This window comes from Dermacentor albipictus, chromosome 9, assembly GCF_038994185.2.
Source record: "Dermacentor albipictus isolate Rhodes 1998 colony chromosome 9, USDA_Dalb.pri_finalv2, whole genome shotgun sequence".
Taxonomy (NCBI): Eukaryota; Metazoa; Arthropoda; class Arachnida; order Ixodida; family Ixodidae; genus Dermacentor; species Dermacentor albipictus.
This window is the reverse complement of record NC_091829.1, coordinates 63720662-63740806: the sequence shown is the minus strand read 5'-3', so window position 1 is coordinate 63740806 and position 20145 is coordinate 63720662. Positions and strand designations below refer to the sequence as shown.

General features: G+C 40.6%; 1 protein-coding gene across 1 annotated transcript in view; it reads right to left on the bottom strand.

The window, feature by feature from the left end:
* LOC139050135 (mucin-4-like) overlaps positions 1 to 20145 on the bottom strand; it is a 187511-nt gene that overhangs the window by 87152 nt on the left and 80214 nt on the right. Inside the window, exons 41-45 of the mRNA XM_070526349.1 lie at positions 18957 to 19001; positions 18516 to 18566; positions 11764 to 11808; positions 11352 to 11402; positions 9083 to 9127 (exon numbers count right to left, since the gene is read on the bottom strand). Of these exons, the coding sequence (XP_070382450.1) occupies positions 9083 to 9127; positions 11352 to 11402; positions 11764 to 11808; positions 18516 to 18566; positions 18957 to 19001 (237 nt within the window). The remainder of the gene's footprint in view (positions 1 to 9082; positions 9128 to 11351; positions 11403 to 11763; positions 11809 to 18515; positions 18567 to 18956; positions 19002 to 20145) is intronic.

Genomic DNA, 20145 nt, shown 5'->3' with positions numbered 1-20145 from the left:
CCACCGCGGTTTATCGCCTGCGGTCGCTGATTCTCTCCCCACCGGTGCTCTCCCCTCTCCACAGCGCCCTCTCAAAAGCTTCATCCAACACAGCGAAAGCTACAACTCGCATCCACACGCCCGGAGAAAGAATCATCCACTGTTCAACCACTGCTCACACTCCGAGCGACGCCGGTTAAAATCGAAGCTTGATAAAATGTTAAGTCAAACACGATGGGCAATCCACCGTCCCTTTCCAGAACACAGCTGGTACTCTCCTCACGTTGGCACTATCGTCACTCGTCGGCCGACCAATCGGCAGCCCTTACCCAGGTTACGTCACGAAGTGTTGAGCGACCGGAAAAGCCCGGAGAGGAGCAGGGGATTTTTTTTTTAATTTCTGGCTTCCCACAGGTGCACAGACCTGACATGGTCACAGAAGATTGTAATCATGGCAAGGTGATCTCACATGCAAAAAATGTGAGACGTTATCTAGGGGGTTTTATAGCATTTACAAAAGTCGATAATTCGACAGAGCTGTTGCTAACGTAGAAAAGGCATTCATTTACCATTGCTAACGAAGCGTGTTACGCGGAGCATTGTTGTCAAAGGAGGTAGTGTCTAAACTGAAGTGTTTGTCTGTGGCAATGTTGCACGCATGTAAGTTAAATTTTGTTGCATTTGTTAACCGCTGGGTTTAGATGACCCGTAGAGAAATGTCTTCGGATTCCCAAAAGTAGTTTGGAAGGTTTTTTTGTCGCGACCTGTGGTGCTAGCAGCGAAGCACAATCAATGCTTTGAGAGAACTTAAGCAAGCATTTGCACTGTACCTTTCGTGGGTTATATTTATATGCTAATAAATCCAGCCAGTCCTGCATTGACAGACAAATAACCCTAAACCTCCTATAGTATTCATGTTTTCTCTGACGCGCCCAGCTTTATCCGAAATATTGTAAGCCGCATATGAGCGTAATTTCGGAAGTTGATTACAATGGTAAAACATTATCCACGCAGTATATATGCTTTCTTACGCGCCAAACCTAAACAAAAACTATTGTTCTGCTCGTAAAATGATCGTGAGCTCTAAGCGTGAACTGTTGCTTCTTACCGGTGCGTTTACTTCCGGAGCAGGTGGACGTGTCCTTCCGGTAGGTTGTGTCTAGGGATCAAAAATACGGCCAAATATATCGCCGCTATTCTTATGTGTAATGGTACTATGCTTGTGTGACGCGAAAGTCAATTTTATTTTTCATGCAACTCCCCTTGTCCGCATGCAATATTTGTATTTGTTGTGGCACTTGCGCGCTACAGTAATGCTTCAGCGAAGGCCTCACCTAATTGTGGAAAACACGGGATACTTGCATTAAAGTTATAAATAGCACTCATAAATAACTAAGATATTTCCTCTGTTTGGTACTCTTTCGATATATTAAATGTGCAAAGAAGGGTCTCTTGCTTTCTGAACTTTCAAGCAATTGCACCAGTAATTCAAAATCGACGTTCGTTCCCATTTTGCTTACCACTGGCGTTGGCATTCGATTCCCTTCGCTCTCGATGTCGGCGTTCTGTGAGTTATGAAACATAGACAAGAATGTTTGACTATTGGATAAAAACTTGTCGTTTCGCTGTATATGAGATTGATGTATTTTTGTGTGCACTGCTCATACGACAACTTAAATAAATTTCGTTTATACTAATCATCACACATTTTATGCCTGCTGGCCGCAATAGCTTTCTTGATTGGTGTGTCTTCTGATTCAGTGTCGCACTACTCTATCCACTATAAAACTTTGCTTTGTGTGGTGGGTAAAAGATACTATTTAGAAAAGAAATTCGCAAATGTGGGTTTCGAATTTTGACATTTTTTCCAATACAAGAAATGTCAGACGTAATCTAGGGGTTTTTATAACATTGAAAAAAGCCGATAATTAGACAGAGCCATTGCTAATACAAAAAACATTCATTTACCATATAATTGTAATATTTATTATTATTATTATTATTATTATTATTATTATTATTATTATTATTATTATTATTATTATTATTATTATTATTATTATTATTATTATTATTATTATTATTAAAAGATCGAAAAAATTCGATCTTTTTTCGTTTTATGTGTTTTAAACTATTCAAAATTATTACCTAAAACTAATTTTTAGAAATTTAAAGATCAAACGTCTTTCATTTCGTTTCCCACATATGTTATTGCGGTTGGAAGGTGAATCGACTCTGTCGATGTACGAGATAGAAAAGATAGCAAAAATGGCATTGGTTTTAGAACTGATGACGTTTAATTTTTAAGGATGGTCGATGCGGGATGAGCGATCAATTGGTTGTGAAATAAAAGCATGTTTCAATTCCTCATGATCATAAATTTTGTGAAAAAGGCTAAGGCGAGTTACTTTTCTACGGAGCTCAAGAGACAGCAATGTTAAGGTTATTTTCATTAGAATTGTGCTGTTAGTACGGTTGTAATTGGAAAGAATGAAACGCGCGGAATTATTCTGGACCTTCTCGAGTGAAGATGTTCAGTTCGTGAAACCGGGGCTCCAGATTGCAGCGGCATATTCTAATTTTGAACGGGTTAACCTTCCGCACGTAGTCAGTTTAGCAGAAACAAGTCCTTTTAGTAGAAACTAAGCGTGCGATAACTGTTGTTTATGATATAATTGATATGATGCTTCTATCTATGATCATTGGTTATTTGAACACCCAAGTATTTGTAAAGGATTGAGGGATCTAAAGGAATGCTATTTAATTCATAGCAAGCCGGAGTATAGATATTAGTGCGTGATACTGCCATAATTTTACATTTTTTTAGCATTTACTTTCATGGCCCACGTATTACACCGTAAACTATACTATATGGGTCAATCTGTAGAGCAAAAACATCGGTAGGGTCAGATATTTTGCGATAGATAACACAATTGTCAGTGAATAAATGGTTAGGGGAAGCCACGAAATTAGGGGGGTTATTAATATAAACTAAGAGGAGAACAGGGCCCAAGACGGGCCTCTGTGGCACGCCTGAAGTGACAGATGTTAACAATGAATTGTTATTGTTAGGGAACACGTACTGCGACAATTCCTTAAAAAAAATTCTATCCAGCTGAGAAGATTTACGTCAATATTTGGGTAAATGAGTTTAAGAAGAACAAGAAATTATTAATTTTGACAGATGCTTTAGAGAATTCTAGGAAGATGCAATCAGCTAAAGAACGGTTGTCGATAAGAAATAGCATGGACTGAGCAAAACTCAAGGGGTGAGGCTCGCAAGAGTTCAACTTCATAAATCCATGTTTTGACAGATTAAAAGAGTTCGAAACAAAGAAGCTAGCAAGGTGTAAGTAGATGACCTGTTCAAAAATTTTGCGAAGCATTCTGGACAGAAAAATACTGCTTTAATTAAGGGATTTTTGCTTAATTCCTTACTTATGAAGTAGAATCCCCTTCGCCTGCTTTCAACCCTCGAGAATAATAGCAGTATTTATTACCTGTCGAAATATTTCAGTAAGAACAATAGAGGAATTCATCTATGTGTCTTTCAGGAATCTTGCATTTATACAGTAAACAGCACAGGAACATGAAGGTTTCAGTGTGCCAATGAGCTTTAGAAGATCTATCACTATTGGCTGCGTACTGAAGAATTCGGAGAAAGGATGTGATGATAAATATTTCTTGGGGATGAAAAATTCAGACTAAATACGTGATTCAAAATGGATGTGCACTCCATACTAGCCACACGTAAGCCATTGTGGCCTACCAAAGAGATCTAATTGTCGCGGTAAGTATTCGTTAAAATCTTTCAAAATTTTCGATAATTACCAATAAGCATTATAGACAGCTTGTTTTTCATGAAATCAGATTTCGCACAAGTGACAGCTTCAGTGTAGATGTTAGGTGCGATAGTGTATGCATGCCAACGCCCCTCAGTTTGCCGCAATTTGGCGATCCTAAATAGGCCTGTTTTTCTGTTCGAAAGCCGGCTCAAATATGAGTTAACTGATGGCGCATTTTATTACTTCTTGGAGTTTGTATGCTTTTGTAAGATTTAAAATTAGGTTTGCAAACAGGTCCCGGTTCTCGTCGAAACTCTATTCAAAACCGTGAAGGTAGTTAACAAGAAAAAGCGAAAGTTCACTATTCATCTTTCAAAGTCCGCCTTGTTATATTCAAACATAACCGTTTGTTTTTTGCGTAGCTGGGGACGTAATGAAGCACGGATGACATTGAAAGTAAAAAATGATCGCTTAGTCCAGGCAAGAAAGTTACCGTGCCTACCATATCGGGGATAGTGGTCAGAATTAAGCCGAGAATGTTTGCAGAACTGCCGACAACGCGTTTCGAAGCAATAACAATTTGAGTAAAATTGGAAACAGAGCAAGTATCGAGGAACGCTCGAGGCAAAGCGAAGAATATGGTGTGCAACATGATGGTGCCAATGTCCGGTTTACTGCTTAGTAGTTAAAGTCGATTATAAAGAGTTACTAGAGATGATGTGTATGGAATCAGGGCAAAGTTAATGGGGTCATGAAATTTATTGACCAAAGAAATGGCTGCATGAGGTGGACAGTAACACGCACCGATTATGTGTGTTTTGTTGTTCAAGATGACACCGCACCAGACGGATTCCACATTTCATGACGATATTAGTGTGGAATGATGTCAGACTGACAGAAACGGTGAGCAGTGTCCCTCCCCCTTGTCTTCCAGCCCTGTCACAACGATAGACACTGGAAGGCTTGGTATTGGTAAAAATTTCGCCGTCACATAATACACAAGCATTTAACCATGCCTCGGTAAGTGCTACCAGGTCAGCATCGCACGTGTTCATTGCTGCGCTGACATCAACTATTTTGCTTAAACCACTCGGAATATTAGTGTGGAGGACAGATAGAGGGCGTTGATAACCGCTACCCCTCTCTGATTCTTATGAAACCCGACGAGCGTGATTTCAATCCAAATCGTTGCCCACCGCGCATGAAGCAGTGGTTTCAGACGCAGCAGGCGGCGGCCACGCTTTCGAGGCATGAGACGCGCTATCAAGAAGAGAACGCTGATGCGGCCGGAGAAGTTCGGGAAGTGTTCGGGTGATAAACATTGCTGAGGTCAATAGCATATTACGTACGTTCCTTTGACATCGACCTTTCTTTTCGTTCTTTTGTTATCAAAATAAACAAGTATTCTAACAAGAAAGTAACATTGGTCTTCAACCTTTCCCCTTTCCTTACACATGAGATTTCGTGGAGAGGTTCGCGCTTCCAGACTAAAAAGCAGCAACTTTATGCGGAGTGTGCAAAACTAGGCTGGTTGGGGTAGGTTTAAAAACCAATTCATTATCTCCACTGACCGGGCCAAGCGAAACTGACGGACAGAGTGCGAAGATTGTGTATTCAAAAGGCATTCACAGAGGGCACTAGTGTTGCTTCATGGGGCCCAGTGGCCCCTTTTCACAGACCACAGGCTGGGCTTTGCAATGTTCGCACAAAACACCAGCCTCAGTGAAGGCATGATAAAAAATCCGTTCCGACCTAATGTACAGCATGTTCAACATGAACCGCATAGGGCCCGGAGGAGCCATCGAGGAATTCATGGATAACCAGGACACAGTTACAAACTATTTCGAAAAGCTCACGCCATGTGTCCACAGCTCGGCGTCATCACTGAAAGAAGGTGTATACGCCGCTAATACAAGACCCGAAGTTGCAACTTCTTAATACACCTATGTAATGGTCCGTTCAGCACCTAAACGCTTCGCGATCCTGTTATTGTCAATGGCAACAGACCGTATCGCAAAGTGATCTGAAGAATATAAACAGCATCAAGAGATCCGACAGCAGAAGTCCCCTCCGCTGATTCAGTGAGGCCAGCAATATCACATAAATTACGGCAGGTTAAATAGGTTATCAACTTGATTGCGCATATCTACAGTCTTACAGCAGTAGCAGAAACAGGCCGGTCGTCCCGGACAAACCAGGAGACGAAAATACGCATTTATAAAAGCAAAACCTTCGGCATTACCCGCGATCATTCAGTGTACCGAATTAGGCGGTCTGCATAACGATCGCTCTACTGGTTTCGTGTTGAGGTTGCAGACATGGAGCATGAGTGTTGTAGCTCGTGAGGCTGCCTGCGCCTGCGTTTACACAACTCTGACTATTTGCGGTTATATTAATTGATGTGGGTGCGCTTGTTTCCATGCCCTCAAGATTAGTCAAGGAGTCAAGGAGTCAAGGAGATTAGGAGTCAAGATTAACCCTTTTGTTGATGTATGAAACGACTTCCTACAAAACTAAAGAACCAAGACAAAAATATGATTACAATTTCTGGACTTACCCCCGGCTTCGGTCTTCCGGGTTTATGAACAAATGACCCATTTCGTGGCTGTCAGAATGAATAGCAGATGTGTGTATGTGGTAAATTATACTGCGAATCATGTCAATTGCTCCCTTTTCTAATGTGCATCTGCTCTTGCATCGATACCATATATAAGGCACTTTTTACGCTCACCACTACATAGTTTGCGTTAGGCTTCTTGTATTAGTTACTTGTTTTGGCTTAAGTACCATGAGTGGCCCATACTTGAATATGGGCGAAATGCCCACGTTTTTATACAGGAGGCAGCAAGGAAGAATCATCTTCTGAGGAAAAAACATGGGCATTGATCTTATATTTTTCTTAGCTCTGTACTGTAATCCAAATAGCTGAAGAATGATCTAATTGAATAATAAAGACGTATAATCATTCCATTAGTTTCAGCGGCTTTCAGATGTCTTATAGTTCCTCCGAGAGCTCCAAACGGCAAGATCGGTTAATTCATAATGGTAATTAGCATAACATTAGGAAGGCCAAGTAACCTCATTCGTGTGCTAGATCTCGGCGTTTACGCCTTTGTGGGACAACACTATTGCGCTTCCCTATAACTGGTTAGGCTTACCGGTACCAACGCATCCTCGGCAGGCAGTCGCGTCTTTCCGGTCGGTTGTGTCTGGGGGTCCCAAAAATATGGCGAAATGTGTGAGTGTCATCCGTATTCATGACATCATGCTTGAGTGTCACGAAATACGCCTGTATTTTTCGCAGCCTTTTATGATGTGGCCGACCATGTCTTATCGCTATAAATGCGAAGACCTTCAGTAATTGTTTTAACAGTGGCTAGGCGTACCTTTTTACAAAGAAATAACAACGATAATAAAGTCATTTATACTTTTTAGCTCCGTTGTTGATAGAAAAATAGGAAGAAGTGGATTTATTACTCTTGCGTGAGACAGCTACTCCATCTCTAGTCCGACAATAAAGAGATGTAAGAAGTTAACAAATGTTTGTGGAATCAGTGTATGCAGATATGATGTATTGGCAACGTTGCCACTTTGCTTACCACTGGCGTTGGTCTGCCATTTCTTTCGATGTCGTTGTCTGCTCTCTGTGTGAGTTGGAAAAAATAGGCCAGCATGTTCTTGGTTTTTATTGTTATATATATGAGTTTCAAACTCTGATGAGATTGATAAGTCAATTCATCCTACGAAAAAAATGGGGCATTTTCTTTGTGCGAAGTATCATCGATGTCATGTGTGAGGCTATAGGTAGCTTCTTGATGGCATATTTGATGTTATTTTATAGGATTGTGCGTTTCTTATAGCCTGCATACGATATATAAATATCACGTTAATAAAGGACATTCGCAGAAGGTCTAGATTATATAAGAAGTCTACCTTTACGAGTCGTATTGTCGTAGTTAGATCATACAGTCCTAACAATCATCTCCTGTTCTCGCCATCGTTTATTTCTACTTGGTTTAAACCCCATTAATCAGTCAGTCATGGGCATCTAACTAACCCAGATCAAAAATATACAGAATAAATCTGAACTTCTAAAATGTAACCACGGAAAGTTCCTTCCAATAAAACAATTTTAAGCCTATTTCGCATACCATCCCCAATGAGATGATTCGATGCAGTAAAATAATTTTTTTCTACCACAGCCCAAAGCTCTCACAATAGAATGTTAGGGAATGCACTCTTTGGAGGCGAGTAAATGCAGGGGTTATTTAAATGCAATTGAACCCTGTCCTCAAAGCCTTTCGTGAATGGTGTCGAGAAATAATGGCAGTCACCAGACCAATGTGTGCTTTCTGCAGCTCATGCAATGTAACTATACAATTTTGAAAATTTTCTTTAATTACGTAGTTACATAGATTTCATTATTTACGAAACTTTATTCACTAACATCTAGCATAGCTAACATTGAAATATCTCTAAATCTCCCCTCTCCAGTAAATCCAAGCCTAATGGGGCTTCTTTCCCATTTTCACAAGCTTTATCACTGCAGGTCGTCTTTCAGTGCATAACACATCAGGCCCGCCTATGGTATCTTCCCGTGCCTTGACCAATCATGTAGAGGGCAGCCCTCTCTTGTGCGTACTAATTTCTTGAGTCATGAACCCCTCTTTCTCACGCTATATAATGGAATATGTTACCAAAGGAAATCTTATCTGCTATAAGTCAGTATTTCCTAGCAAAACTGGAACACTGTTTTAAAGTAGACGTGTAGAATTCGCTTCTTCATTCGTCGTAGATGTCTTTGTTCCTGTGCTTTTATTTCTGATTTAATTTTTCTTTTTCCCTCACTCAATTTTTATGTTCCTTGCGCAATGGGGCTTGTTTTAGGGTAGCATCTAGTTCCTTGTATTGCACAAAATATTTTGTGGTTGTGCTTTTGTTTCATTTTTACATGCAGTACCTGCGGTAAATGCGGTTACATGCCGTACATGCGGTACGGATACCTGCTGGTATGCCTCTCTTAAACAAGTATTTTCCTTGCATCAAGTAAGCAAGTAACTTTGATTTTCTGTAAAACCCATTTTATTGACAATAGGTGTCTTCAATGTTTAGGATATGTTGTCTTTCAAGCTTCTCTACTTCTTACCTTTTCTCGTGTTTTTTCGCTTGTGCTGTTTTATTTTAACATGCATTATCTGCACAAATGGGTCTACTCTACGTATCACTGATTTATCGTTACAGCCCTATGTAATGCCCCTATGGGCCTTTATGGTGTTTGAATAATAATCAGAAAAAGATGTCTTCACATGTGTTCTTACCTGTGGGGCCGGAATTTCATTGTTTTCGTTGTCTGCGTCTTCTCTCTGTGAAACGAGGTAGATGTGGAATGAATTGAATTGTTTGAACAATGTGTTGGCGGTCAGTGTAGGAAGGCATTGTTTATCTTGTGTAAAAAGTGTTATAAATAATAATTCGAATTCATAGAAACCAACGTAAATGTTTCAAAACCTCGATGTACAACGATTTGCATTAGTAGGAAGCGCAAGAAATTCTCCGACAGTTTTATTTGTAGTCTGTATTTTGAATCTGTGCAGTAGTGAATATGCGTTGCTGTACTGCTACATATCAAACTCATGCAATCGTTACCACAAGACCCTTTCGATCGCAATCGAGCCGAATTGGCATCATATTTCATGATGACAATTGAACCACTTTCCTAGCTTGGGAAAAGCAGTCAATCGCGATCAAAAACTTCAGTTTCTATTTAAAGTGCCCCATGTGAAACCGATATTAGGCGTCCAGAATCCTTCCTTAATTTCATTTAGCAGAGTACATCATCCTCTGAAAATGCACGACTCATGGTTTCTCAGGAAAGAATTTGTGTAACTGTTTTCGGTTCACTTTTGTCTACTACGCTAGAAAGTGCACCAAAGTTTCCTTGGTGCCCTTTCCATTGAGTGACATGGAAAGAAGCCGGACATTATATTGACATTTTACTATTGGTCGTCAGCCAAGGAGCCTATATCGACAAATCGAGGTTTAAAAATGGAACTCCGCAAATTTGTCTTTAGACATTCATGTTTACTGCCCATATGCTCTTCTGTTACTAAATATATTGTGCTGTCAATAAATCAGTATGATTTCGCGACGTTGCAGTCGTCATTGGAAGAGAGTAAAGAGAGAGGCATTTATTATGATAGAGAAGCGCTGAGAGGACAATAATGTCAACCTGTTAGAATTAACCTTTACGCAGCGCCAAGGAAGTCGTGGAATTCAAAAGTAAATATCTCTGGACCTATTGCACACTCAGTCAGGTAGCGTCCTTTTTTTTGTGATAAAAAGAAACCGAAACAGCTAAGCGGACCCCTTTGCCCCTCTCAGCTCGAAGATGTGTTGCACAGTGGCACCTGCGTACTCTCTCTTACAACGAACATAGACCCACGACAATTTTTTGAAGTGATGCAGTAGTGCCAAAGTCACTGTCGTTTGATGAACGAGTATGCGGCCACCGCGGTTTATCGCCTGCGGTCGCTGATTCTCTCCCCACCGGTGCTCTCCCCTCTCCACAGCGCCCTCTCAAAAGCTTCATCCAACACAGCGAAAGCTACAACTCGCATCCACACGCCCGAAGAAAGAATCAACCACTGTTCATCCATTGCTCACACTCCGAGCGACGCCGGTTAAAATCGAAGCTTGATAAAATGTTAAGTCAAACACGATGGGCAATCCACCGTCCCTTTCCAGAACACAGCTGGTACTCTCCTCACGTTGGCACTATCGTCCCTCGTCGGCCGACCAATCGGCAGCCCGTACCCAGGTTACGTCACGAAGTGTGGAGCGACCGGAAAAAGCCGGAGAGGAGCAGGGAAATTTTCTTTAAATTTCTGGCTTCCCACAGGTGCACAGACCTGACATGGTCACGGAAGATTGTAATCACGGCAAGGTGATGATGCAAAAAATGTGAGACGTAGTCTAGCGGTTTTTACAGCATTTACAAAAGTCGATAATTAGACAGAGGCGTTGCTAACGTAGAAAAAGCATTCATTTACCATTGCTAACGGAACTTGTTACGCGGAGCATCGTTGTCAAAGGCGTTAGTGTCTAAAATAAAGTGGTTGTCTGTGGCAATGTTGTACGCTTGTAAGTTAAACTTTCTTGCATTAGTTAACCGCTGTGTTTAGTTCACCCGTAGAGAAATGTCTTCGGTTTCGCAAAAGTAGTTTGGCAGGTTTTTTGTCGCGACCTGTAGTGCTAGCAGCGAAGCACAATCAATACTTTCAGGGAACTTAAGCAAGCATTTGCGCTGTACCTTTCGTGGGTTATATTTATATGCTGCTAAATCCAGCCATTCCTGCGCTTACAGACAAATAACCCTAAACATCCTATTCTATTCATGTTTTCTCTTACGCGCCCTGCTTTATCCGAAATATTGTAAGCCGCATATGAGCGTCATTTCGGAAGTTGATTAGCGTGTTAAAACTATATGCACGTAGTATATATGTTTTGTGATGCGCCAAACCTAAACAAAAACTGTTGTTCTGCACGTAAAATGATCGCGAGCTCTAAGCATGGACTGTTACTTCTTACCGGTGCGTGTACTTCCGGAGCTGGTGGGCGTGTCCTCCCGGTTGGTTGTGTCTAGGCATCAAAAAGACGGCCAAACATGCCGCCGTAATTCTTATGTGTAATGGTACTATGTTTGTGTGAGGTGAAAGACAATCTTATTTTTCATGCAACTCCCCTTGTCCGCATGCAATATTTGTATTTCATGATGATCTTGCGCACTACAGTAGTGTTTCAGCGAAGGCCTCACCTCATTGTGGGAAAAATGGGATACTTGGATTAGAGACATAATTAGCACTCATACTTAACTAAAATATTTCGTCTGTTTGTACTCTTTCGATATATTTAATGGGCAAAGAAGGGTCTGTTACTTTCTCCAACTTTCAAGCAATTGCACCAGAAATTCAAAATCGACGTTCGTGCCCATTTTGCTTACCACTGGCGTTGGCATTTCGTTCCCTTCGCTCTCGATGTCGGCGTTCTGTGAGTTATGAAACACAGACAAGTATGTTTAACTATTGGGTAAAATCTTGCCGTTTCATTGTCTATGACATTGATGTATTTGATGTGTGAACTGCTAATACAACAACATCGATAAACTTCGTTTATGGAAATCACCATACACGTCATATATGCTGGCCGTGATAGCTTTTTTGCTTAGTGTGTCTTCTTTTTCAGTGTCGCACTACTCTGTCCACTATAAAACTTTGCTTTCTATAATGGGTAAAAGACACCATTTAGAAAATAAATTATAAAATTTGGGTTTGGTTCATTTTTTGGTTCTGTGTGTCATCACACGCGTAATGACAAAACGAGGGATGGTTTCTCCCATTGTGCCACATGTTTCTTAATAGAATGGCGCTGTTGGACGCCTTCAATGACACTTAATTTGTTTGCAATTCTACTGAACCCTCTCATCAAGTATTCGCTGTTTCCCAGTTTAGCCTGATGCATCGTACCCTAGCGATGTAGTAGTGCTGTTCAAAAAAAGAAAACCAACCACTGATATTTCATCGTCATATCAATGCACTTGACTCCTGTTCTCACGTAAAATGCAGCGTTGAGAATTTCTTCAATTTGAACTTCAACCTCGTTTTCAAATTAAAAAAACAGTATCGACATAAAAGCAAAAGTTGAATATTTCAAAGGCAGCCAAGCGCATCCACATATTACAGCTGATCAACATCGTTGGGCACAGCACAAAGGACACGGACATCGTTTAAGAAACACTGAACATATCAATATGTCTTAATTTTCGCGATTGTGCTTAGCGCTGCGGACACATAAATATGCACGACCGATGCCACCGATGTATTTCATTCAATTCAAAGATCGAACGTATTTCATTTCGTTTCCCACATATTTTATTGTGAATATAGGTTTTACTGTTGGAAATGGTGATGCCCCATCAATAACTGTGGCAAACGAACGCAATTTTTTGTTTCACACAACCGCTAACTGTATTCAGCGAGAGCGTGTTATAAAGAGCTTTTGCCCGATTTGCAAACAATTTTCTCATGCACACAGTATTTATTCTAACATTGCGACAAACTCAGCCAGATCATGCTTGTTGTCCTAATGGGAGCTGAATACATGTCCTAAAGCAAAGGGACGCTAATGACTTTCTCTGCAGGTTACGAGGAAAACAAGTGTATTTTTTCGTATTGCTTGCTGAGCGAGCGTGTACAATCCCCGAGAAAGACGGCGGGGCCCTCAGTAAAGTGGCCGTAATATATCACTACTTTACAGATTGATGTGAAATGACCATTAATATGTAAAATGTTCACTCATGTACATAGCATCGTTTGTCAGTGAACCTTTCGCTTGAAAATTGACATAGCTATAATTAGGTCGCTTTTGATGTGGAACGGAATTGGTTCTGTGCTTCTCCACCATTTGTTCGTTTGAATACGAGTATTAGTACAAATTGCATTTCTTCGAAGCTCCTGTATAATAATTGCAGTGTAAAACACGCTGAACAATGTTAGTCCTTGCTTTCCCTTCTCTGATTTTTTTACTTTGCCATTCTGAACAGTGTATCGGCTTGTGGAACAGGTTTTGATGCTCTGAGAGTCAGTTTTTGTCATTTTTCATTTCATATCATTTTATTACTCTCAAGCGCATGCGCATTTCCGGAGGAGTGGTATCTAACATACAGAGACAATATTGCGAACACAATTAGGACTGAAACAAAAGGCAATACACAAAGCCAACTACGAGAGAAAAATAAAGATCCAAATAGATGCTAAAGTGGAAGCAATTGATAAAGAGAATGGACGGTGATCAGCAACAATGTTACACGTTACCTCAAACAACAATCACAAGCGGGGCAACATATACTCAGATTACAATGCACTAAAGACCTGATAACTGTGCACAAAAATAACGAAAAAAAGTTAGGGATCAGCATCAAGATATTGCACGAAAGATGAATGAAATGAATCGTGATCTGATATTGATGCTATGGTTGGAAGGTGGGCCCATTCTGTACACGTACCAGGTAGAAAAATATGCAAAAAGGGCATTAATTTAGAACTGATGACGCTTACTTTGTAGGCATGGTCGGTAAGGGATGAGCGATAAAATGGTTGCGAACTAAAACATGTTTCAATTCCTCATGATGATAAATTTTCTGAAAAAGTCTAAGGCGAGGTACTTTCCTGCGGAGCTCAAGAGGCGGCAATCATAGGGTTAGTTTCATTGCAGTTATGCTTCTAGTAAGCTTGTAATTGGAAAAAATGAAACGCGCCGAGCTATTCTGGACTTTCTTGAGTGAAGATGTTAAGTTCGTGAAACTCGGATCCCAAATTGCAGAAGTATTTTCTAATATTTAACGTACTATTGTCATGTACATATTTTGGCAGAAACAGGTGCTTTAGAAAAATTTTGGCACAGTTAACCAAGCGTGCGATGACATGTGGTTGATTACATAATTGATATGATGCTTCCAGCAAAGATCGTTATGTATATAGACACCTAAGTGTTTTTAAAAGGAAACAGGGTCTAGTAGCACTATTTAATTCATATCGAGAAGGAGTAATGAGATTAGGGTGTGGTACTGGCATAACTTTACATTCTTTAAAATTTAATTCTATGGCCTATGTATTAAGCCATATAACTATACTATTCAGATCACTTTGTAAAGCAGAAACATCGGTAGGCTCAGCTATTTCGCGACAAATAGCGCAATCGTAAGCGAATCAGTGGCTAGGGGAAGCTACGAAGTTAGGAAGGTTAACATAAACTAAGAAGACAGGAGGGCCCGAGATGGGCTCTGGCACGCCTGAAGTGACAGATGTTAACGATGAATTGTCATTCTTAGGGAACACTTACTGCGACCATTTCTTAAGAAAAAAATGCTATCCAGCTGAGAAAATTCACGTCAGTGTTTCGGTACCTGAGTTTCAGAAGAACAAGACAATGAATAATTTTGTCAAATGCTTTAGAAAAATCTAGGAAGATGTGCTCCACTAAAGAGTGATTGTCAATAAGAATTAGCATGCAATAAGTAAACTCAAGGTGTGACGCTCGCAAGAGTTCAACTTTATAAATCCATGTTGTCCCAAATTTAAATAGTTCAAAACAAGGAAGCTAACAAGGTGTAAGTATATGGCATGTTCAAGAAATTTGCGAAGTAATCTGGTGAGAGAAAGGCTGTGGTAATTAAGTGGTTATTGCTTAATACCTTACATATGAAGTAGACTCACTTTCGCCTGCTTTCAATGCTCGGGAAAAATACTGGTATTTAATGATTGTCGAAATATTTCGGTAAGAAAAATACAGGAATTCATCATTGTTTTTTTGAGAAATCTTGCATTTATACAGTAAACATCACCGTTATATGAAGGTTTCAGTGTGTCAATGACCTTTAGAAGATCTATTACTTTTGGCTGCGTACTGAAGAATTCGGAGAAAGGATGTGATGGTAATGAAATATTTCTTGGGGAGGAAAAATTCAGAATAAATTCATGATTAAAAATGGATGTGCACTCTTTACTAGGCACACGTAAGCCATTCTGGCCTACCAAAGAGATCTAATCGTCGCGGTGGCTATTAGTTACAACGTTAGAAAATTTTGGAAAATTACTGATAAGCATTGTAGGCAGTGTGTTTTTCATGCAGATTTCGCACAAACGACAGCTTCAGTGTAGATACTAGATGCGATAGTGTACGCATGCCTACGCTCCTCAGTTTGCCGCAATTTGGAAGCCCTAAATAAGAAATTTTTCTTGTAGGAAGACCGCCTAAAGTATAAGTTTAACCATGGCGCGTTTCATTATTTCTTTGAAAGTGTAGGCTTTTGTAAGATTTAAATTTAGGTTTGCAAACAGGTCCCACTTCTCCAGGAAACACTATTCAAAACCATGAAGGTAGTTAACAAGAAAAACCGAAAGTTCGCTATTGATGCTTTCAAAGTCTGCCTTGTTGTAGTCAAACATAACCTTTCATTTTTTTTTCGTAGCTGGGTACGTAATGAAGCACAGATGACATTGAAAGTAAAGAGTGATCGCTTAGTCCAGGCACGAAAGTTACCGTGCCTACCATATCAAGGCTAGTGGTCACAATTAAGTAAAGAAGGTTTGCAGAACTGCCGACAACGCGTTTTGGAGCACTAACAATTTGAGTAAAATTGAACAGAGAGAGAAATCAAGGAACGCTCGGGCCAAAGCGAAGAATATGGTGTGCAACAGGATGGTACTAATGGCCAGTTTACTGCCTGGTAATTAAAGTCGCCTAGAAGAGTTACTGGAGATGATATGTATCGAATCAGGGAAAGTTAATGGTTTCATGAAATTTATTTACCAACGAAATGGCTGTATGAGGTGGACAGAAACACGACCGATTATGTGCGTTTTGTTGTTCAAGATGACACCGCACCAGACGGATTCCACATTTCATGACGATATTAGTGTGGAATGATGTCAGACTCGAAGAAACGGTGAGCAGTGTCCCTCCCCCTTGTCTTCCAGCCCTGTCACAACGATAGACACTGGAAGGCTTGGTATCGGTAAAAATTTCGCCGTCACATAACACACGAGCATTTAACCATGTCTCGGTAAGCGCTACCAGGTCAGCATCGCACGTGTTCATTGCTGCCCTGACATCAACTATTTTGCTTAAAACGCTCGGAATATTAGTGTAGAGGACAGATAGAGTCGTTGATAGCCGCTACCCCTCTCTGATTCTTATGAAACCCGACAAGCGTGATTTCAATCCAAATCGTTGCCCACCGCGCATGAAGCAGTGGTTTCGGATGCAGCAGGCGGCGGCCACGCTTTCAAGGCATGAGACGCGCTATCAAGAATAGAACGCTGATGCGGCCGGAGAAGTTCGAGAAGTGTTGGGGTGATAAACATTGCTGAGGTCAATATTATATTACCTACGTTCCTTTGACATCGACCTTTCTTTTCGTTCTTTTGTTATCAAAATAAACAAGTATTCTAACAAGAAAGTAAAATTGGTCTTGAACCTTTCCCCTTTCCTTACACATGAGATTTCGTGGAGAGGTTTGCGCTTCCACACTAAAAAGCGGGAACGTTATGCGGAGTGTCCAAAACTAGGCTGGTTGGGGTACGTTTAGAAGCCAATTCACTATCTCCACTGACCGGGCAAAGCGAAACTGACAGACAGAGTGCGAAGATTGTGTATTCAAAAGGCATTCACAGAGGGCACTAGTTTTGCTTCATGGGGCCCAGTGGCCCCTTTTCACAGACGACAGGCTGGGCTTTGCAATGTTCGCACAAAACACCACCCTCAGTGAAAGCATGATAAAAAATCCGTTCCGACCTAATGTACAGCATGTTCAACATGAACCGCATAGGGTCCGAAGGAGTCATCGAGGAATTCATGGATGAGCAGGACACAGTTACAAACTATTTCGAAAAGCTCACGCCATGTGTCCACTGCTCAGCGTCATCACTGAAAGAAGGTGTATACGCCGCTAATACAAGAAGCGAAGTTGCAACTTCTTATTACACCTATGTAATGGTCCGTTCGGCACCTAAACGCTTCGCGATCCTATTATTGTCAATGGCAGCAGGCCATCTCGCAAAGTGATCTGAAGAATATAAACAGCATCAAGAGATCCGACAGCAGAAGTCCCCTCCGCTGATTCAGTGAGGCCAACAATATCAAATAAATTACGGCAGGGTAAATAGGTTATCAACTTGATTTGCGCATATCTACAGTCTTACAGCAGTAGCAGCAACAGGCCGCTCGTTCCGGACAAACCAGGAGACGAAAATACGCATTTATAAAAGCAAAAGCTTCGGCATTACCCGCGATCATTCAGTGTACAGAATTAGGTGGTCTGCATAACGATCGCTCTACTGGTTTCGTGTTCAGGTTGCAGACATAGAGCATGAATGTTGTAGCTCGTGAGGCTGCCTGCGCCTGCGTTTACACAACTGTGACTATTTGTGGTTACATTTATTGATGTGGGTGCGCTTGCTTCCATGCACTCAAGATTAGTCAAGGAGTCAAGGAGATTAGGAGTCAAGATTAACCCTTTTGTTGATGTATGAAACGACTCCCTACAAAACTAAAGAACCAAGACAAAAATTATGATTAGAATTTCTGGACTTACCCCCGGCTTCGGTCTTCCGGGTTTATGAACAAATGACCCATTTCGTGGCTGTCAAAATGAATAGCAGATGTGTGTATGTGGTAGATTGTACTGCGAATCATGTCGATTGCTCCCTTTTCTAATGTGCATATGCTCTTGCATCGATACCATATATAAGGCACTTTTTACGCTCACCACCACATAGTTTGCGTTAGGCTTCTTGTATTAGTTACTTGTTTTGGCTTAAGTACCATGAGCGGCCCAGACTTGAATATGGGCAAAATTTCCATGTTTTTCTACAGGAGGCAGCAAGGAAGAATAATCTTCTGAGGAAAAAACATGAGCATTGATCTTATATTTCTCTTAGCTCTGTACTGTAATCCAAATAGCTGAAGAATGTTCTAATTGAATAATAAAGACGTATAGTCATTCCATTAGTTTCAGCGGCTTTCAGATGTCTTATCGTTCCTCCGAGATGCTCCAAACGGCAAGATCACTGGATTCATAATGGTAATTAGCATATTATTAAGAAGGCCATGTAACCTCATTCGTCTGCTAGATCGCGGCATTTACGCCTTTCTGCGACAACACTCTTGTGCTTCACTATAACTGGTTAGGCTTACCGGTACCAACGCATCCTCAGCAGGCAGTCGCGTCTTTCCGGTCGGTTGTGTCTGGGGGTCCCAAAAATATGGCGAAATGTGTGAGTGTCATCCGTATTCATGACCTCATGCTTGAGTGTCACGAAATACACCTGTATTTTTCGCAGCCTTTTGTGATGTGGCCGACCATATGTTATCTGTATTACAGCGAAGACCTTCAGTAATTGTTTTAACAGTGACTAGGCGTACCTTTTTACACAGAGATAACAACGATAATAAAGTCATTCATACTTTTAGCTCCATTCTTGATAGAAAAATAGGAAGAAGTGGATTTATTACTCTTGCGTGACACAGCTACTCCATCTCTAGTCTGACAATGAAGAGATGAAAGAAGTTAACAAATGTTTGTGGAATCAGTGTATGCAGATATGAAGTATTGGCATTCGTTGCCACTTTGCTTACCACTGGCGTTGGTCTGCCATTTCTTTCGATGTCGTTATCTTCTCTCTGTGTGAGTTGGGAAAAATAGGCCAGCATGTTCTTGCTTTTTATTGTTATATATGTGAGTTTCAAACTCTGATGAGATTGATAAGTCAATTCATCCTACGGAAAAAATGGGGCATGTTCTTTGTGCGAAGTATCATCGATGTCATATGTGAGGATATAGGTAGCTTCTTGATGGCATATTTTATTTTATTTTATAGGATTGTGCGTTTCTCATAGCCTACATACGATATATAAATATCGTGTTAATAAAGGACATTCGCAGAAGGTTTAGATTATATAAGAACTCTACCTTTACGAGTCGTATTGTCGTAGTTAGATCATACAGTCCTAACAATCATCTCCTGTTCTCGCCATCGTTTATTTCTACTTGGTTTAAACCCCATTAATCAGTCAGTCATGGGCATCTAACTAACCCATATCAATGATATACAGAATAAATCTGAACTTCTAAAATGTAACTACGGGAAGTGCCTTCCAATGAAATAATTTTAAGCCTATTTCGCATACCATCCCCAATGAGATGATTCGATGCAGTGAAATAATTTTTTTCTACCACAGCACAAAGCTTTCACAATAGAATGTTAGGGAATGCACTCTTTGGAGGCGACTAAATGCAGGGGTTGTTTAAATGCAATTGAACCCTGTCCTCAAAGCCTTTCCTAAATGGTGTCGAGAAATAATGGCAATCACCAGACCAATGTGTGCTTTCTGCAGCTCATGCATTATAACTATCCAATTTTGAAAATTTTCTTTAATTACGTAGTCACCAAGTTTCCGTTTTTTACGAAAATTTACTCACTAACGTCTGGCATAGGTAACATTGAAATATCTCTAAATCTCCCCTCTCTAGTAAATCGAAGCCTGATAGGGATTCTTTCCCATTTTAACAAGCTTTATCACTGCAGGTCGTCTTTCAGCGCATAAGACATCAGGCCCGCCTATGGTATCTTCCCCTGCCTTGACCAATCATGTACAGTGCAGCCCTCTCTTGTGCGTACTAATTTCTTGAATCACGAACCCCTCTTTCTCACGCTTATAATAGAATATGTTACCAAAAAAAATCTTATCTGCTCTAAGTCATTAGTATTTCCTAGCAAAACTGCAACACTGTTTTAAAGTAGACATGTAGAATTCGCTTCTTCAT